This window comes from Talaromyces proteolyticus (genome assembly GCF_021365285.1).
Source record: "Talaromyces proteolyticus strain PMI_201 chromosome Unknown BGW36scaffold_1, whole genome shotgun sequence".
Classification (NCBI taxonomy): domain Eukaryota; kingdom Fungi; phylum Ascomycota; class Eurotiomycetes; order Eurotiales; family Trichocomaceae; genus Talaromyces; species Talaromyces proteolyticus.
This window is the reverse complement of record NW_025764277.1, coordinates 2,813,413-2,832,233: the sequence shown is the minus strand read 5'-3', so window position 1 is coordinate 2,832,233 and position 18,821 is coordinate 2,813,413. Positions and strand designations below refer to the sequence as shown.

Below are 18,821 nucleotides of genomic sequence, written 5' to 3'. Positions count from 1 at the left end.
GGAGTCTTTTCGAGTCATATATGCTCCTAAGCGCGGCTGTAGGCTCCTGGTACATTAAGTCTTCGGGTATATCGAATATATGATCTTCCACAGGTATATTGCACGGCCAAAAGTCAAAATGTTGCATAAGATTATATGGCTCGGTGGGGTTATTTTGGAGATCACCAGAATCCAAGAACCGCCGATTTCTGAGTAGGTAAGGACATTGTGGAAAGTTCCTAGTCTATTCAGCCTGCGAAAATGAGATAAACGTGCGAATCAACCTCAATGAGGCTACCAATGATTACATTTCTTCCAGTTCAGTGCGCTGCAAGCTTTCTCTGTGAATCTAAAACAAATTTTATAAATTCAAATGATTTTGGTATCGTGGGTTTTGAGACGTTGTGGGAGCGCGATTCAATATCTCCGAGTTATTTGCTCCTTTGCATGCTAATCTACGTCGTGCAAGCTATTAGATATTAATTGCAACATCTCTGCCACGTAACAGAAGAAAGCGTGTTCTTTCGAGACAATTACAGACAATGTATTTAATACTGGGTCCACTATCTCATCACTTCAATACCAGTTTAACAATGAAAGGCTAGATAATAAATGCCAGGCATTTCCAAATCTTATGATTTTTTGTAGTCATATTCTTACTGGTGGACAAAATTCCCGACCCCTTGTCATCCCTGTAAATCCAACATCCCCTCTCACGCACAGATCAATACAACTAGTCTTAGTTCTAAGCCCCATCCATATAAATGAGGGCTACAATTTATTGTACTGAAGATACTCCCCCGCTGGAATGATGCCAGACAGGATGCCAGCAGACCTCCAGCAAAGGGAAGCTGCTACGCCGCAACCAGTGGAACGGTCTAGATTTTAGGAACGTTGGACATCATTAGGTTTGAAAAAATGGGTTATTTGTACCAGAGCTTTAGTCTGCCACTGAAAGGGTCGTATTTTTTCAATTATAAGCAACTATGCCAGATGATGAATTGAAGTGTAATACCTGGACTTCAATATCAAAGGGACAACAAATGCGCTTTATAACCTATCAGGGGTCATTGTGGTATTGAAGGAGCGCTACAGTCGCACCCACTACAAAATATGATATTACCTGGAGGATATCGTGGTGGATTTTCATCAACTCTTTCCAGCACATTTCTCCAAAGTAATGGAGAACGTCACTCATCAGTTAGGCTTTTAACACAGCAACTGCCAGCTCCCGCTAATTTTTAGGCGACGATGCAAATACTTCACGTTCCGCACGAATCCGATTTTTCGATAATTAGCGCTCTATAGATAAGTATCCAAAAAGTGAAAAGGAAATTGTTCCTCTCCCTTAAATAACTGGGTTACTTTAGAGTAACACTTCTTTTCCCAGGGATACTGAACATAGCACAATAGTCAATACACTTGACCTTGATCACCGTCATCACCCTGCGATGCAGGAGCCATTACGGGTTCTAAAGATTTATTCTAAACAACGCCGCTCCGTCCTCGCATCTACTTCGACACTGTTGTATCTGCCGAGATTCAGCTCCACCTTTGAAAATGGGGTTGGGGTGCGTCGCTTATTCAGGCTTCTTGGCCCTAAGTGGGAAAAGTTGGCAGCCTGTTTCCAAGCTATCCTCATACCAATTCAGCGCGGCGGCGATAAAATGGTACATTGGTTAGTGTCACATGTATCTTCAAAGATAGTGCTTCTTGAGACTAAATACGGTCTCCGACTCACACTTAACGATGGATGTATTTTTGAGTTCACCAATACATCTCACCCACACATGGGGCTGAACGGACGCTGTGCAGCCTCAGTAGATGAGCCTTTATTGCTACGGCCAACAGTTGTTGTTGGAAATTTACCAGCAACATATCACTATCAACTCTCTCCATATTGGCAATCCTCAATCCTTGTGCAGAACAACAGTGGGAAGCATACGCTGGCCACTGAAGAGGGTTTTGGTGCGAGCGTGATTGAACAACGTTATCCAATCCTAGCGCCGCTCTATCATGCATGGGTTGACAACTACAATTTTGCTGTCAAACAGAGAGGCGAGCACCTGTTCAAAGGTGTGGATGTGTTCTCAGACATTTACGAACGTGTAGCTTGGGAAATTGAGGGATTCTTAATGGCTTGTTGGCTAGGATTGCAGGATAATGTTGAGGCTGTTGAATACTGCCCATATGATATGTATCGGATTGAAAATGGTGCGGTGGAATTATACCGATTCCTTACACATATGCATGAGTTTGTGTCCTGTCCACAATGAATGCTATTTCCCGTTCCCTGGATAGCAAAATCTATATAAATATTTGGTGGCTTGTTGTTTTGAAGGCCTAAAGGTCGGGATGATCCGGGACTAGATGTAATATATGTCCCATGCATGTGTCCTATTTCCCCTCTCGTCTTCTGGGCGATGGGATGTCGTCGAACAGCTTGGGGCATATAGTTACAAAGCATACCCGTGGTCTTTCCCAAGTGACGTAGCTATACCAAGTTGAAAATATGACGTGGATGCGGTAGATGTGGAGGATGTAAGGAGAGCTTGGAAACACTGTTGGGGAACAAAATATTGAAAAAAGGATCTATTGTACAGTACATAAACATGTGAATGTCACATGCATACATAGTTATTAAGTAGGTGACGAGGCGTACTGCTGGCTAGCGTACCCACAATCCCGACTGATCCGTATGGTCTACTATCAGTGATTAAAACCACTCGATTCAGAAGGATAATGCCAGTCTTTAATTGACCGATTAGATCGGTCTGTTCAACATGGTCACATTTTGTGAAATAGTAGGTAAACAAATACTAGGAACAGGAAGCTAGATAAAACTATCGATGATGGTAGGGGGACTCTTCTACATACAAAATAGAGCGTAAACGTGTCTCCACTAGAGCGAGTGGGATCGCTACGGTTGGTCTGCTTAAGCTAGCCAATGGGCACCAGGCGTTGTCTTAACACTAAACGACAAGGATTAGACTCACTATACTAAGGTTACCCAAGGACTACGGCATGCTTGGCATCTTCAACTGCATAGTGACCACTCCATTACATATCCTGGCCCCGGTCTCTTCTTGATAGTATTAGCACGTTTAAATGATCTCTCAGGCGAAGGGAATTGTTGGGAGAGCCGCGGTACCACGAAACCATTGTTGTTGGGGAATAGCAGGCCTCGGGTTTGTATAAGATGGGCTTTAATATTCTCGCTCTACCTAGCTCCTACACTGACGAATATTGTGAGTAACTGTCAGCCTCACCGCAGAGTAGGGGCTACAAAAGCAAGAGGCCGCGATGATCGGAACGTCGACTGCTGAGTATATCTTTATTCGTACCTGCATACTCTTTCTTCACAATATTGCTCCTGTTGGTATCTTGGTCACCATTCGGCTGTTACTCCGTCCGTATCTCCCCCAATTTATTGGTTGCTTTCATATCCCATTTCCCATCGAAGCTTGGCTGGTGATTGAGGCGGTTTTTTTTATTACGGTCTTCCTACCACTCCGATACCGCCTCAAACGCTCTACAATCTATTCTGAACCCCTATCACAAGAGGAGAGAGACAAACTGTTTCGATACTGCAACAGCAATGTGGTGAATCTAGAGGAGTATCTTAGGCGTTGGCTAATGATCGCAAAGGATGGATATATCAAGCGTGAAAATGTCAAGGATTTTATCAGATGGGCGTTCTTTCATACTGAACAGGTACAGGAGCAATATGAGCCTCAAGTCGAAGCTTATACAAGAGAGACAGAGAAATTGTTTGGAAGAGAACTGCCACCTGGAAGGGACAATGCAAAGAGTTTGGGGCAGATTCTAAATGAGTTTGATGGTTTGCATCGCAGTCTCCTATGGTATACCGTCTGTCATATCTGTGCTGACCGTTTTGAAACCCGCAACTTGCTAACCATACTGGTTTCATTAGTGTATCTTTGTAGTTGACACTGCGATGTATTGTGCGATGTTGTCTCATGGATTCAACCCCCACCGCACCTCCCTCCGGCGCTTCTTTACTATCTTTCCTTTCCGTCCCCCCACGTTATTCTCTACTCACATGTCACCGGCCAAACATCTTACGTACTGGCATCGGCAGCATACATCGAAGAGCCGGCTACCGGTGCTATTCATACACGGTATCGGCGTTGGACTGTATCCATATACTAGGTTTCTCGGAGACCTCGCCAAAGAAGGCGCCAGTGCAGATGGCGAAATTGGAGTTATTGCGCTCGAGATTATGCCCGTGAGCTCACGCATCACTCATTTCGCACTGGAGAAAAATGTTATGGTCGGTGAAATCTGGGAAATTGTCAAGTTCCATGGCTGGAGCAGCTTTGTGCTTGTCTCTCATTCTTATGGTTCCATTATCGCGACTCATCTCCTCAAATCCAGTCTCACTGCGCCTCTTGTTGGCCCGACCATGTTTATTGACCCGATCTCATTCCTCCTCCACCTCCCAGACGTTGCCTACAACTTTACGGCCCGCCAACCGGTGCGACCGAACGAACATGAGGTGTGGTACTTTGGGAGTAAGGATATCGGAGTTGCGCATACCTTGGCTAGGAGGTTTTGTTGGAGTGATAATATCATCTGGAAGCAGGATTTGGGTTTAAAAAACGAAGATAACAAGAGAATGGGCAGGGATGTTACTGTTGTGTTAAGTGCGAAGGATCTTATTACGGATACGGAAGCCGTTGGACGTTACCTTATGAGCTCTTTGCCAGATGGAATTGTATCAGAAACAACACTGACCAATTGCAAAACCAAGGATGTGGCGGGAGAATGGAAAACGCGGCCGTGGGTAGGATCAGGGCTTGAGATCCTCTGGTTTGAAGAATTAGATCATGCGGAGGTTTTTAATTTTGAGAAGACCAGGGGACTTGTTATCAAGGCGATATCTGTATACTCAGGTACAGGGTGAAAATATTGCTGGAAACCTTATCAGGTACGAGAGGTCGAATAACCTAGACGATAACACTCTTTATAACAGCTTCAATATACACACGTTTACTAGTCAATATTCTTCCTGAGCCCCTATTCCCCTAAATTTCACAACACAGTCAATCTTAAACTACCATGATTACATAACTTATGGCGTTTGCATTTTGTAATTCATAGTTAACCAGGTAGTCAACTGGATGGATTAACAGCACTATTATTCATCATATTTGTTTTCGCTCTTGTTAATCGAATTGGTGCGTGTGATGGGTACATTCTCACAAACTCGTGGGTAAAACTTTCAACATTGCCTGCGCCTAATACAAGTAAGTAGTCATCCAATCAAGCGATCTATCTCGAAATATAACTGTATCATAGCAGTAGCCAAGGCATTCTGATATAATGCTCCATCTGACTGGATTTCTCGTTAGTGAATATACAGGGCCTGCATCAAAAGCGATATATTGTATACAAGGGGTACATCCTCTTGCAAGATACTTAGACACTTGCTCGCGAAGACAATTTTCGTTATGCTCTATGGCATAATCGCTCCTATTAGTTAAAGTTTGGATATGTAGCACCCGGAGGAGTGGAATCCGAAAGACATGATCCATATAGCTCTTTATCAGAGATTAAAAAAAAAACATCAGCGAGGAATGGCGGTAAAGTAACACATAAAAATCTGAAGCTCATTGGCTTACCAAGTTATGCATTGACAGTCCAAAACCGAATTCCTCCAATAGAGCGCATTGCACACTGATAAACTCTAGACAATTTTGATCAAGACCATATGTTTCTTCATTTTCGTTCCGTGTTAAGACTGAGAGCACCCTCAAAGAAGAAGAATGTAGTCTCGCCAAACAAGCTAGGCATGAAGGTATCACGTGAGTAGCCTGAGGTTGAAGACTCGGTGTGAGACACAGACTCTCTAGTCCAGAAAACGAAGCAATGAATGTGATCAGACTGGTAGACACGAGATTTGTCTTTAAGCCCGTGAGTCTCACCTTACCTGCAGTCAGCATACCCCAAACATTTTCCGGATTCTCTAGCAAGGAAGGAGTCGTTTCCAGTGTGAGTATTTTTAAATCCACCAGAGAAAGGTAGTCCCACATCGGCTGGGATGGTGAATCCAAATCGACAAATCCTCGTAGATCAAGAGTCTTTAAATTCAATACCTTTTGTCCGGCCCAGTCATCAAATGTTGGGCGAAACAGAAGCTGTCTACTTTCATCTGCCCTAAGACTAAGCTCGTCCAAGTTCTTGCTGGAAAATAGAACATTACCAATAGGATGAAGGATAGCGCTCGTATTTATGTGGATGAGAGTCAACGATCGCAGGTTGATATATCCATCCAATCGGAGAGTCGGATGGAAATAAGGAAAAGGGGTGTCATTCGTAGAAACTCGCAGCTGTAAAAGCTTCAAGTTTGAAGCCAGGGAAAGTACAGATATTAGTTGCTGGGTGGGTGTGATATGTGCATCCCAGCTGCAGTTTATGTGTCAGTTCAAAGTTGGTGGGCACCCCAAAAACACGCAATATGGACCTAGCACCCACATGAATTCCCTTAAACCCCACATTTTAGATATACAGGTTGCAATGAGAGCGTTAAACATTCTCACTGCAGGCGATACCATATTCTCTTGTCCCAAATCGGATTCGAGCTGATCGTAGGACCAATACCAGGAGCCTGAAACCATCACTCTCCGGGTGTACTGAGTGAGGTTAAATCCGGGCATGGAGAAGATTTCCAGTCTGTCAAGTAGACGGTCGATAGACAGAATCTGGCCAGACAAATGAAAGCGTACATTGCGGTAGAGGATGGGATTGACAATCCCATTAAAATCTCGACAGACTCTAGTAGCAGAAAATAGGTCATGATGGGAAAGCTGTCACTCTTAGAAATACAGCTTCAAGAGAAGGGCCTTTGAAGCGCATCATTTCATAAAAGGCAATAAATTAAATAAGCAGATGTATATACTTCACGAAGAATGCTGTGCCATATGCCTAGAGATAGGAATATAATCCTACTCATGGTTGTTCTCAATCTAATATTCACTTATAGATTAGCATCAGCGTAGAGACCACCACCCAAATTTCTAAGATTGTGGAGGGGAGGGGAAGGAAAAAAGAAAGAAAAGAAAAGACAAGATATGCTGAATTTTGGTATTACAGTTCTTGAAAGGTTTCCCTATGATCCAGGAGGTAAAGCTAAGGGCATGGGAGGTATGAAATGAACACTTAAGAGGTATCACTTCGTCTTGAGAATCTGGATTTAAGTCACAGTCTGTCCAAGTTAATAATATTGAAGATGATGGAGACCGGGTCATTTGAGGAAAAGAATATTTAATCCCTAGAAAAACATTGGTTGACTTACGGAACCTTGCCGTACTTTATGTGAACCGCTGGGTGACTATGAGAGGAGGTATCATCATCGGATTCATAAGCAGGGAGAAATCGCATGAGTTTCTCCAAGTTCGTTGCCACCAGCTCCACCGTATCCTTTGGACATTTGGCTGCTCATGACCGAATGGCCCTTCTTTTGCTAAGGGGGTCTAGAGCCAGGCCGATGTCTCATTAGCGTTCTTCCAAGGCTTAGCATTGAATCCCATCACAAACCAACCACTGCCTGTTGTGTCGTCAGACCCCCTTCTACTAACAAATCATACGAGGCAAGACACTTGGTCAAATTTTCATTGGTTAATAAGGGATATTAGCCAATAAAAGCTCCCACATTGACCCGCCTTTAAATTACGCAAATTGTCATGTTTGACACCGATTCCTACCCACCGACATGGTCATGCCTCGTGCGACTTCATGGACTCACTCCTGTAATTCACTATTGGCAATACCAACTGTTGAACGGAGGTCTCATATTTACACCGTGTATTTCTACAGCCAAGAAACAATTCTCATTCAACGATTGCTATAGTCAGTCGTACGACAGTCGCTTGAAATCTCGCAACGGCTCTCAAGTGTTTATAGCAACCTGGTCGGTAAATGATGATCCTACGCTCCACACAACAAAGCTTTTCCCGAATACTCCAAAGCTATGGTCCGGTGATAGCGGTTTCTCTTTCTATGTTTCTTTCAGCAGTAATAATAAAGGACATCTGATGGGCACCGCATGCAATCCAAGTCGCCCCGCATGGCAGTCGCATCAGGGTCTGCGACCGACGGCACACCAGAGCACGACAATATAATCCGAACCCATCTTCCTTCCTTATCAACCGATTCTATCACTACCACCTCCTTTTCTGTCGCCAATGACGCATATGTCAACAAGGTCGCCATACCTCGATGGATAAGAGGGGATAAATCAGTCAACGAGGTCAATGCAGAGGTTCTCCAACGAAGCTCAAGGGCATGCGAATCCTGTAGGCAGCGGAAGGCAAAGTGTACCAAGGACTTACCAAGCTGTCGAGCCTGTAATGATCTCCAAGTCTCGTGCTACTACGTGGATGGAAAGATTATGAGGACGAAGAGGTATCTGCATTGTTTCTGTCCCCGCGTTGATTTCCACCAACTAATGAGACACAAGAGAGCTCGACGATATAACCCTCAAGGCTGTAGAGTATGAAAAGTTGCTTCGCGATCTCAGCACAAGAGTAGATGAGATCGATGCCAATCGGATAAGAACCACTTTGGAGAAAGTACCCATAGTCCCCAATATCCACTAGCCTTGCGTCAGCTGATTGCTGCCTTAGTGTATATCGTCCGATGATGATCTTCCAGGACCTGCTGCAGTACCGTCCTCGGACGAAACAGGACGCGATGGGCCTAACAACGATATCGATTATAACTGGTGTACAGATTTTGGATCACTTGGCGCCGTTGACTGTGTAGCTGAAGATTTTAATAGAAATGAAAGGTCTAGGGCATCCGGATACATAGGCAAGGGCTCAGAACTTCACTGGTTACAGCGATTGAGAATAGCATCCGGTGTGACGAGCATTAGACCGCGAGACTTTGACCATCCTTTCCACCATGACTGCGATATGGAGCCGAGCTCGACTTACGAGACCCTCGCTGAGTCGTATGACGGCTTATCCATTGTGTCGTTGAACTACCATCTTGACAATGTTGGAATCAATGTGAACGAGACAATTGACCCTTATAGTATTCCACCAAGGGAATATGCTGATATGTTGCTGAAAGCTTATCTAACTTCTGTGCATCCCTATTTCCCAATTCTAGGGAAAATAACGTTCATGTCTCAGTATAGGAGATTCTACGATCAATCTGGGGTCAAACCTAGCGATAAATGGCTTGCAATCCTTAATATGGTTTTTGCTATATCCGCAAAATATTCCTACATCGCTCGGGTCAACTGGGTCGATAATGACAAGGATCATCGGGTATACTTTACTCGTGCAAGAGAACTCAGCATGAATGGGAAGACTCTGTTTGATCACCCAGACTTACAGCAGGTTCAAATCGAGGGTCTAATTGCTTTCTATTTCCTTACAACTGAGCAGATCAACAGGTGTGTCATTTCTAACCCAAATCGTGCCGGTTTGAAGCTTGTTAACCGGTCCAGATAGATCCTGGAGGGTCTCTAGCATTGCTATTCGCTCTGCAATTGGACTGGGAATCAATCTGAGCAGCAAAAGCACACTTACTTCTGATATCTCCAAGGAGGTGCGATGCCGCGTATGGTGGTCGTTGTATACTCTCGAGCATGTCCTTTGCACTATGACCGGGCGGCCTACTTGCATCAGTGGTGATGTTTGTCTCGCACCTCTACCACTTCCATTCGACGAGGATGATTTTCATTTGCCGAACGTCTCTGCGCTGCTTAGTAACCCTGTGTTGCGTCAGCAATGCATAACCAGCCTTACGACTGGCTTGTTTAGTTGTATAAAGCAATCCGCAATGTATTCACCAGCGTCAATACCTTGTCAGACTGCTAAGGACTACGGGGCACGGTTCGGTTCTAGAATATTAGAATCTATTACTCCAAATAGCTCGCTGTGTTTCCTCTACCTGACCAGTTTAACCTCAATAACTCAAGACATCATCAGTCGACTCTATGTCAGCCATGCTAGAAAGCCAAATTTGGATGAAAATACTATCACGAATGGCGCCGCACAGGTCGATATATGGCTCTCCAATCTTCCTGGCGAGTTCAATTTTACTATTGAACAGACCTCACAGGTATTCTCAAAACAGAGACTGCATCTTGCGTGTCAGTTCTATACCACGAGGATATATCTAAGCTACCCGTGTCTATTCCTTGCCGACCGAACCAAACAGCATTCCACGGGATCATTCCATAACAGGATTGCGATTTTATGCGTTGAGTCAGCTCGTCATGTACTGGAATTGATTCTAAAGCAGCCTAACGCCAGTGAGATTAATGTGCTCAGTCCATGGTGGTGTCTTCTGCATGTAATGGTACAAGCGACAACAGTTTTGCTCCAGGAACTTTTCTTTCATGCAGTTCACATGCCTCATGAGATAGCCAAGATATTCAAGCTGACGAAGAAAGCAATCCACTGGCTACTCCGCATGTCTAATGAGAGCTCGGCTTGCCACCGAGCCTGGGAATTATGTGATGCATGCATGAGACACATCGCTCCTCACATTGGAGTGGAAGTCGACTCTCTTCTAGACGTGGCACAGAACTCCCTCACGAAGTCCTCCCTCTCTGGGTTGCATAATCGGTCTAGTATTACGCAGATGCAGCTTGATATTTCATCTTCTCTGCCTGATATGCTCTACCAGCCATTGCCGGTTCAGCCGCTACAGGAACCAAATCTTGGAGATGCGTGGATTGCACCGGAACCAATACAACAAGATGAGGCTTTGGCCTACGATCTTGCCAGAGAAGAGATTCCTCCATATTTGCCTAATCCCTATGATATGGATTTGTGAGCCTGGAACTTGAATATAACATTTACACTCACCTCCTACCAGTTTTTACTCAGTCTACAGTGGCTAACCTTACGGGTGAAAGTCAAGCATGAATTCATTGTCGTTGTCCCTGTTGCTCTCCCTTTTTCTCCACTGTCCCTTAGCTCCCTCTCCTGGAGCTAAGGGCGGTGGCAATCTTGCGAGCTGTCACAAATCGGCTATTACCCTTTGAGCAGTCGACTCATGGACCTACTCACCCGTTCCAGCATAGCTTCCTGATGTGGGCTTCACAATCGTCCAAAATTTTCATGGTCATATCTCGCTATTTGTTCTCATCAACTCAGGGAAATGGGCCCCCTGGCCCGTGGGGCATTCTCTAGAACGTGCTAACAGATTGGATGAGTATCTTCATACTCACGATACTGCTGGATCAACTGGAAGAGGGGACGGGAATTAGCGGTACTCTCCTTTGACACGATCCCATTCAACTTTTTACTGTGCCTCCTAAGCCTGCGGTTGTGGCGACTCTCGACGCCTTTTTCTAGTTAGCCGCTAGGCCACTCGTCTGTCTGTTCGACCTCTTCTATTCCGAGTCAATCGCTCACAGGGACCGGATACCTCACTTCTGCTGCCAAACCTGGTGGCTCAGATTCATCTGATGCACGATTTTTAGACTTGCTGTCGTCTCGTGGACCTTCCTTGGTTTGATCTAATGGACTGTTAGCTCGCGTGCTATTCATAAATTGACAAAGCCTCCCTCTCATCTTCCCGTCTCTGAATTATCTGCTTCTTCTTGCCCTTGAGCGTATATCGTGCTCGTGCTCGTGCTCGTGCTCGTTGTGTTTCAACCATCGTACCTTGGGTATACGATGCACGGCAGCGATAGCAAAGTCCTCATGTCCCGCCACCACTACTGAAAACAAAATCTCGGCATTTTATAGAACAGAATTGAAGCAACGCACGCTTCTGGCTATGGCCATGATCATATCTGAACGTGCATCAATTGCTACAATCATAGCGGGTGGTGTGGTCACATATGCGTACCAACTGCAGTGTTTCTTTCCGTGCTTCTGGCACATCTCATTGGTTGCATGAGACAGCTCTTCGAGCGAATTTCAACGGCGACCAAGGCCATATGCCTAAATATAAGACAACCACAGAGACAATATTTCAGTTCATCCTTTCACGCCGTCCGAAGTCACTAATGATGGCGTTATCAACCGATTGCCATGCAGTAAATGTCGCGGCATTCTGGATAGGAGCATAGGTGCCGAGTGCCAATTCCGTGGCTGGGTGACAAGCTTTTCTTCTTTTCCAACCGTTTGGGCACAGCTAACGTATTGCGAGCTGCACTATTTACGTGTCATCGTCCCCCATGAGCGCTGTTTCCATTCAAATACCTGCCCGGGGTCCCCTTTCAAATCTGAATCCTACTCCGCGGTCAACTGAATCATTTGTTCCCATGCTTGAATTCCTGGGCTGAATTTATGAAGAGGCTGATTATGATTAAGTATTTGCGTAATCTGGAGTCTTGTTGGGTTGTATCGGTTCTTCGACAGGCGAACGTGGGTCATTGTGTGTGTCCCATTCATGATGGGAGTCATTTCCGACCAAACCTGATACAAAATAATGCAGAGGAACGTGCACGCTAAGATAGCGTCAAAAAGTTAACCGTCTCCACCCATATGTTAGCTGTTCTAGAAAGGTGTGTGCTATAATATGATCTCTTTCCGATTAAGTATCTGTAGGTGTAGCTGTCTAGTGACTAGTTGTCCTCCAAGTTCATTTTGAGGTGCAATCCACATTAGAAACATATTAAATCCACTTTTGTTGCCAGAACTTTCAGGATCTGCCGTCGACAACTTTCACATGGTATGAATCCGAGACATGTTCGTGCGTGAACAGTGTCTAGAGTGACGAAGCAGTAAGGTGGCTGGGAGATACCCACAATTGTGACCCGCTCGCCGAATAATGGGATACGATATATAACAAGGCCAATCAGCATAACGGCTCTTTGAGGTTGAGTTACGTTGATATTATGCCCACAAAATCTTTCTTTTCTAATAACTGTCAAGGGTGCCGTGATACTTTCTTAGATTTCCTAACAAACAGTTCAAATACTTGCCATCATAACTCTCATTTAATATAAGTCCCAACTCACCATAGCACTGAGGTCATCACAACGGGCTTACCCCTCCCCAAACCACTCTATGGTAGTCTGGTTGAAACACGAAGACTGGATAATCATGTACATATTCGAGTGTGGCCACCATCTCGATGGCCCTTCTCCCTCCCTTCCCAAAAGATGTGGATCAGTTGGGCATTATCCCTCGGAAGTGCGATCGAGCTAAGATTAAAGCTCACCTTCAGAACAAGCCGATCAGAGATGAAATCCGACGGATTGACGAGGTCATTATGCAGCTCGCTGATATTTATGACAATAAAAAGCAGAGATCGGACGCGGAGGGGCAGTTTCTAGCACTTCTCGAACACAAGAGGATATTGGGTAGAAAACATAGAATGGAATTGGAGAATCTTCTGAGTAAATTTGAGGGGCGCTGGAGTCAAATGCTGCAGGTGGTCATGCTTCATATTTAATCACGTCTCATCTTCCTTCAAAATAATGCTCTTTAAGTAAATGGCAGTTTCCCGGTTGAAAAGTCCGTATTGGATAAACTCCTATGTCGTTATCCCATTCTGCATAATGCATGAAATGTACCACCGCGACGTCACCTTTGCTGCAAGTCGGTACTCTAAGAGAATCTCACAAGCTTGTCCGGTGTGAATTGCTTCGATGGCGCTGGAAGCTGAGAAAGCTAAGCTTGAGGGGTCAACAAAATGAGCGAGAAGGTATGACAATTTCTCGTTCTGTTCGACAGGACGGCTGTGACTGATTGGTGATGTGGTACGACCGAGGTATGACTTGGAATCTCCAGAGCTTCTTATGGCGCAGCACTGTTACATTTGAAGCGGTGAATGGCCAGCTAATAATCGAACTCACCCTGGCTTCTCTAACGCTCATAACACAGCTGATTCAATTCAAGGTTCACCCGATGGCGCATAGGTCCGACAATCGCGTAATCCAACCCATATTCGACATCAATGTCCCAGCTACCATCACCATACAAATACCTGGCTTCCGCCTTAAAGATGCAGAATAGGACGCGTTATCCGCATGACTAATGCATCTATCCAAAGAGGATAGTCCATCCACACCCTAGATGAACTTAACCCTATAGGTCCACTTCCATCAACTCCGGTTTGTATTCTATCTTATGATAATAACTCCCTTACATCATTAATACGATCTTTTCATGTTTTGCTTGTGCGAAGGTGGCCTCTACAATATAGGCCTTATATATGCAATTGGAAATTCAGACCCAAAAACGTATGAACATATAGTACTCTCTAACGGATGTCCCTTGAAGACGGCTACTCTCAATGACGATTACCTAACACTACCCCCCCCCCTCCCCGGACCACCGGACTTTTTGATGACGGGCGCATCACTTGTTAAGGGTCTGGCCTAAGTGTACTCGGGATTCGCTCTGGGAATCATTGTCGGAGTTCTGTATTCTTTACATAAAATCCGGAGCTTATTATATCTGGAGCTCTTATGTTCCTGCTCAATTTAATTCTACTCAATTCCTGTAGTTAGTTTAGACAGTAATATCGATGAATGACCAATTAGGGCTATCGTTCGCTACAGAGAAATAGCTCTCAATATGTGAAGAGTTATAAGAAACTCAAATCATATATCTAATGTCTATGACAATAAGCACACACATGCGGACCTTTTCCAGGAGGTAGACATGGAAGTGGTCGGCTACGTCGCTATGAGTGCTTCAAATATCCATGGAGAATGACAGTGCCCTGTGTAAGATATGATATTAGCCGTCTCACTGACCTATTCTGGAGAATGGCGATCTAGCGAACGCATATTCTTACGCAGACCATATTGCCGACTGGGAGCGGTATCCTCAGTAGGTTGCAGCGATTGAATAGGGCGCGGTTTTCAGGTAACCATATCTTTGCAGGTGACGAAATAGCAAGTGGAAACACAATAACATGGTAAGTATGCTTGGAACGCATCGTTTCTTCTTTCTTCCCAGAAAATCTCGTCTGGGGAGACAAATATCAATGCATAATGACAGAAACTTGGAAGGAGAGAGGAAAGAAACCCCAAAAATCCCAATTATGTAGCCCATAGGTTAGAAGTACTTCGTATTGTGTAATCGCCGAAGCTAAAACACGGAGGATTCGTTGTGTAATAGTCCAGACCGTTGAAATACTCTTCACTCTGAGTGTCGGTACAGTAGTGTATTTTTCACACAGGCTTTATCCCTGGCGTATTATGGTAGTCTCGTATCTCAGAATCACTTTTGACAATGCTATTAGCATTTGAGAATTACTGACGAGCAAGATGGAGCATACATTATCCTCTTCCATGTATTAGCTGACAAGTCGGCATCGTTGAAAGCCAATTTGAACTGTCCTCTTGAAATAGGTTCATTGACCGGGTCGTGGTACTGGATAAGATACTTATAAGTAAGAGCTTGATATGCACAAACTCTATTTCGCGGGTCGAAGATAAGCATATTACCGAGGAGGTCAACAGCTGTCTCGTCAATGTCAAGATCATCCGCGGATCGTAGAGAGCTTACCCAATGGATCAGCACTTTTGAATTTGTTGCTAAGCGATCGGCTCTCTATTTTTGGTAAAGAATGAACAAACGTCAAAGTCTATGTCATGGTGAAGGTTAACCATAGGTCACAGTGATAGGGGATTCGGCTTACATTCTGGCCCCAGAGGTTTCGAATTACATCGTCAGGAATCGCCCCTAGAAGCTCAGTGATACTCGAGAATTGACACCTATAATCTTTCCCTGGGAGTAGCAGCTTTCCTTCCAACATCTCTGCTAGAATACAGCCTGCGCTCCATATATCTACGCCATTGTCATATTTCCCTCCATTTAGCAGAATCTGGGGAGAAGAGGGGTGACCGGTGGAATGGTAATCTCTCTTTTCGGGCATGATGCGTGCTCGACCAAAATTTGAGATCCTCAAATCGCAATGTTCATCAACAAGTATATTGCTTGGCGAGAGGTTACAATGGGCTATTCCTGCAGAATGGATATACTTCAGGCCACGCTGCAATCCACTCAGTTATTTAAGTCTTCCTAGAAAGACCAGTATTAGGAGGCATACCAGTATCTGACATAGGACGTGCTTCACGGTTTTGTTTTCAAGAGTTTCAGAAACAAGAATGCTTTCAAGATCGGTTCCGACAAACTCTGTAATGACATATCTATAATTGACAGTGGACATTGGTGGAGTGAGACATGGAGACGGTAGCACGAATTAGGGGTGGCAGAATTATGACTTACATATTCTTACTGGGTGACATAAAAACGTCCCTTAATACGCTAACCTTCAGGCTATCAATTTATACCCGTATTCAACTTGTATTCAGTGGACAAACATTTTTATGCTGCAGGTGCCTTAGTACCTTGAGCTCCCGATATGCCTTCTTAGAAGTCATAATAGAGCTAAATGGCTTCGTCATCTTCTCAACTGCAACGATTTGACCACTCCGTTGATCTTTAGCCGAACTAGACTTTGCTGGTTAATCATAGCAGTATAACCTATCGGATCCGGATTAACATACCAGACAAGGCCTATTCTGCCAAAGCGAACATGTTGTAGATGGGTGTATCTGACTGACTATCAGCAGGAGAGATCACCACTTGACGAACATTCGATATGTACCTGTTTGTGATCTCAAAGGCTGTGTCAATAGCATGGGAATAGATGAATTCAGTCATGATGACGGTAATACCCACAGGAATATAGGTATAATGCAGGGTAGGAGACGGCAATAGAGGTGTAGAAACATTCAAAGAGGTGGTAATAATGCAAGGATTATGCCTTAAAGCCGAGGACTCACCATCCCACGCACTTCATGTCCCAGACCTTATCTTCTTATTAGTTAGCCCTACCGTCTCTTTTCATTCCACGAATCACCCGATATGTTTGGTTCACAAGATCAATGCACCATTTATAATGGGCTAATGCATTAGGTGTATCCCTAGTCAACTAGTTATCTGTCCGTATGTAGCTCGATGTGGAAGCAAATACGTGATTGGCTGAGAAAATATCCGTCTATCAGCGTCGATCTTTTGGATAAGCTGTAGAGGTGCCGTGAGTGATTGGCACCACCTGTGGGCTACAGAAGCTCCATGGAGATTATAGCCCTTCCCATGTGATAATCTACGGTGACATCAAAACTGAACATTTAATAACAAGATGACAAGCTGACATTTCAATCACTACTACCATCAGTACTAAAATCGCAAAAACAAGAACAAGCCTGATCAGTGGGCAGATATTCTGCCACGTAAAGTAATTAATTCAATCTAGTTCCTTACCAACTGTCCTGATCTGTCCCCCAATATCTCTCTCCATTCCAATGTTTTCCAGACTTTGTGTGGCGCATTTTTAACATCATCCCACGCAATCAGGTTCTCAGTCATTCCGGTCAGGTCTTCCTGCTCCCTGGACCACTTCTCACTCTTCCTAACCTCAGCACCGGAACTAATAACTACAAGTGGCGTCTTGGGGACAATATATTCTGAGCGCTTGAAATCTCTCTGTAAGTCATGAGCTCTGCGACCAGATTCTCCTGCAACTTCGCTTTGATGAATTTCCTACCGATATATGTGTACTTGCCGAAGACGCGATCCTCTCTCGTATAGTGCTTAAAAATTGTGCACGTGAGTAACCATGTGCTCTCTGAGAAACCGCCAGTAATATCTTAATCAGAGGAACTCGGATCTGACCTTGAGGATTCTGACTCGAACGCAGAGCCGGATACTGATAATGAAGATTCAAAAGACTATTGGGAGTACACACGTATGGTGGCGCGTCGTATGGATTCTTCTAGTCGTAAGATGGTAAGAGTTAGGTGGAAATATACGTGGGAGCCTGAGGATGAGCTGAATGGGTTAAAACCAGCGTTACAACTTTACGCAAACAGGGAACGGCGAGAAAAGCAAAGCTCAAAGGAAATACGTCTGAAATGTGGGGCAACCAAGCGCAAGTTTCTTGCATAAAAGCGCAAGAGGATTGCCAGGCTTGATTATCTCTAGCGATATCTCGCAGTAAATATGAACAAGATTATGAACGAAAGGTTATCTTAGTGTATAGATACACAAAATTATATATTATCCCAAAGACTACTTTGTCAATATGGCATTATTACTATATATCTGGTTAGGGCTAAACTTTCGCATGTAACGTTCTGTAGTAAGCATCTTCTTCTCAATTAATAAAGCCTTTTAAGAATCCTTTATTAAATTCTTTTAACTATTTATAATCACTTCATTATATTATACTACCAAATAAAATCATAATATCATTTTATAGCAAATATATAGTAGATAAAAGCCCCTTAATCAGATCTATTTTATTTTCGTGTAATATCAACTTTTTTTTTAGTAAATATGATTAGATAATATCCTAAATTTGTGATAATATATCTTGCTAATTCGTAATAACTAAAATTAAAGAGTTTCTTAATTAAAAGAGATCATCTCTATTTTAATAGCCTAGTACTAGATGTATCGATTTTGTCTTAATTAAGTGATATTGATAATCTATTATGGTCTGTCGCAAAAGTTCTCTCTTTTTTTTTTAACTAAGTATTAATATACTATTAACAGACTATTTGAAGATGAGGTTAAGTCATATAAAGACTCTTGAAATTGTGAGAAAATGTAGTGAAGAAGTATAAAGGATATGGTTGTTGATTGCCAACCTAGTAAAGCCGAGATATGCTCCATCTTCACACTCACGAAAATATTGTCCAGATGAAGATCTGGATGTGAGGTAGTTTGAGTTCTCTCGCCTTCTGAAAATGCACTGAATTCTATTTCATCTTTAATTGCTTAATACCTGATAGCGTATGTTGAAAATGGAGGAAGTAAAGTAATTTCTGCAGGTACTGATGAGCCTGAGAAGCTAAGTCTAAAGGAAGCCATGCTAGG

The 18,821-nt window shown here is 43.8% G+C and overlaps 5 protein-coding genes across 5 annotated transcripts; 3 read left to right on the top strand and 2 right to left on the bottom strand.

The window, feature by feature from the left end:
- Positions 1-1,430: 1,430 nt before the first annotated feature.
- BGW36DRAFT_403213 (uncharacterized protein) lies at positions 1,431-2,674 on the top strand (the record flags this gene model as incomplete). Its single annotated transcript, XM_046218886.1, has 1 exon — positions 1,431-2,674. One exon carries the CDS (start codon positions 1,431-1,433, stop codon positions 2,253-2,255), a length of 825 nt encoding a protein of 274 aa, XP_046078306.1. The 3' UTR covers positions 2,256-2,674.
- A 360-nt stretch (positions 2,675-3,034) lies between these two features.
- BGW36DRAFT_368010 (uncharacterized protein) lies at positions 3,035-4,999 on the top strand. The gene is made up of 2 exons (XM_046214939.1): positions 3,035-3,849; positions 3,914-4,999. Exons 1-2 carry the CDS (start codon positions 3,283-3,285, stop codon positions 4,904-4,906), a joined length of 1,560 nt encoding a protein of 519 aa, XP_046078305.1. The 5' UTR covers positions 3,035-3,282; the 3' UTR covers positions 4,907-4,999.
- Positions 5,000-5,240: 241 nt separating this feature from the next.
- BGW36DRAFT_393226 (uncharacterized protein) lies at positions 5,241-6,861 on the bottom strand (the record flags this gene model as incomplete). Its single annotated transcript, XM_046217785.1, is given in 5 exon segments — positions 5,241-5,543; positions 5,625-5,906; positions 5,928-6,408; positions 6,478-6,809; positions 6,829-6,861. The coding sequence occupies 5 exon segments, from the start codon at positions 6,859-6,861 to the stop codon at positions 5,241-5,243; spliced, it is 1,431 nt and encodes a 476-aa protein (XP_046078304.1).
- Positions 6,862-8,068: 1,207 nt separating this feature from the next.
- On the top strand, positions 8,069-10,797 carry BGW36DRAFT_284934 (fungal-specific transcription factor domain-containing protein; the record flags this gene model as incomplete). The annotated part of the gene is made up of 4 exons (XM_046210277.1): positions 8,069-8,406; positions 8,462-8,582; positions 8,628-9,406; positions 9,465-10,797. The coding sequence occupies 4 exons, from the start codon at positions 8,069-8,071 to the stop codon at positions 10,795-10,797; spliced, it is 2,571 nt and encodes an 856-aa protein (XP_046078303.1).
- A 4,306-nt stretch (positions 10,798-15,103) lies between these two features.
- On the bottom strand, positions 15,104-16,601 carry BGW36DRAFT_422224 (mitogen-activated protein kinase HOG1; the record flags this gene model as incomplete). The annotated part of the gene is made up of 9 exons (XM_046219670.1): positions 15,104-15,155; positions 15,211-15,394; positions 15,441-15,519; positions 15,574-15,927; positions 15,985-16,084; positions 16,164-16,207; positions 16,259-16,388; positions 16,445-16,492; positions 16,546-16,601. 9 exons carry the CDS (start codon positions 16,599-16,601, stop codon positions 15,104-15,106), a joined length of 1,047 nt encoding a protein of 348 aa, XP_046078302.1.
- Positions 16,602-18,821: the final 2,220 nt, after the last annotated feature.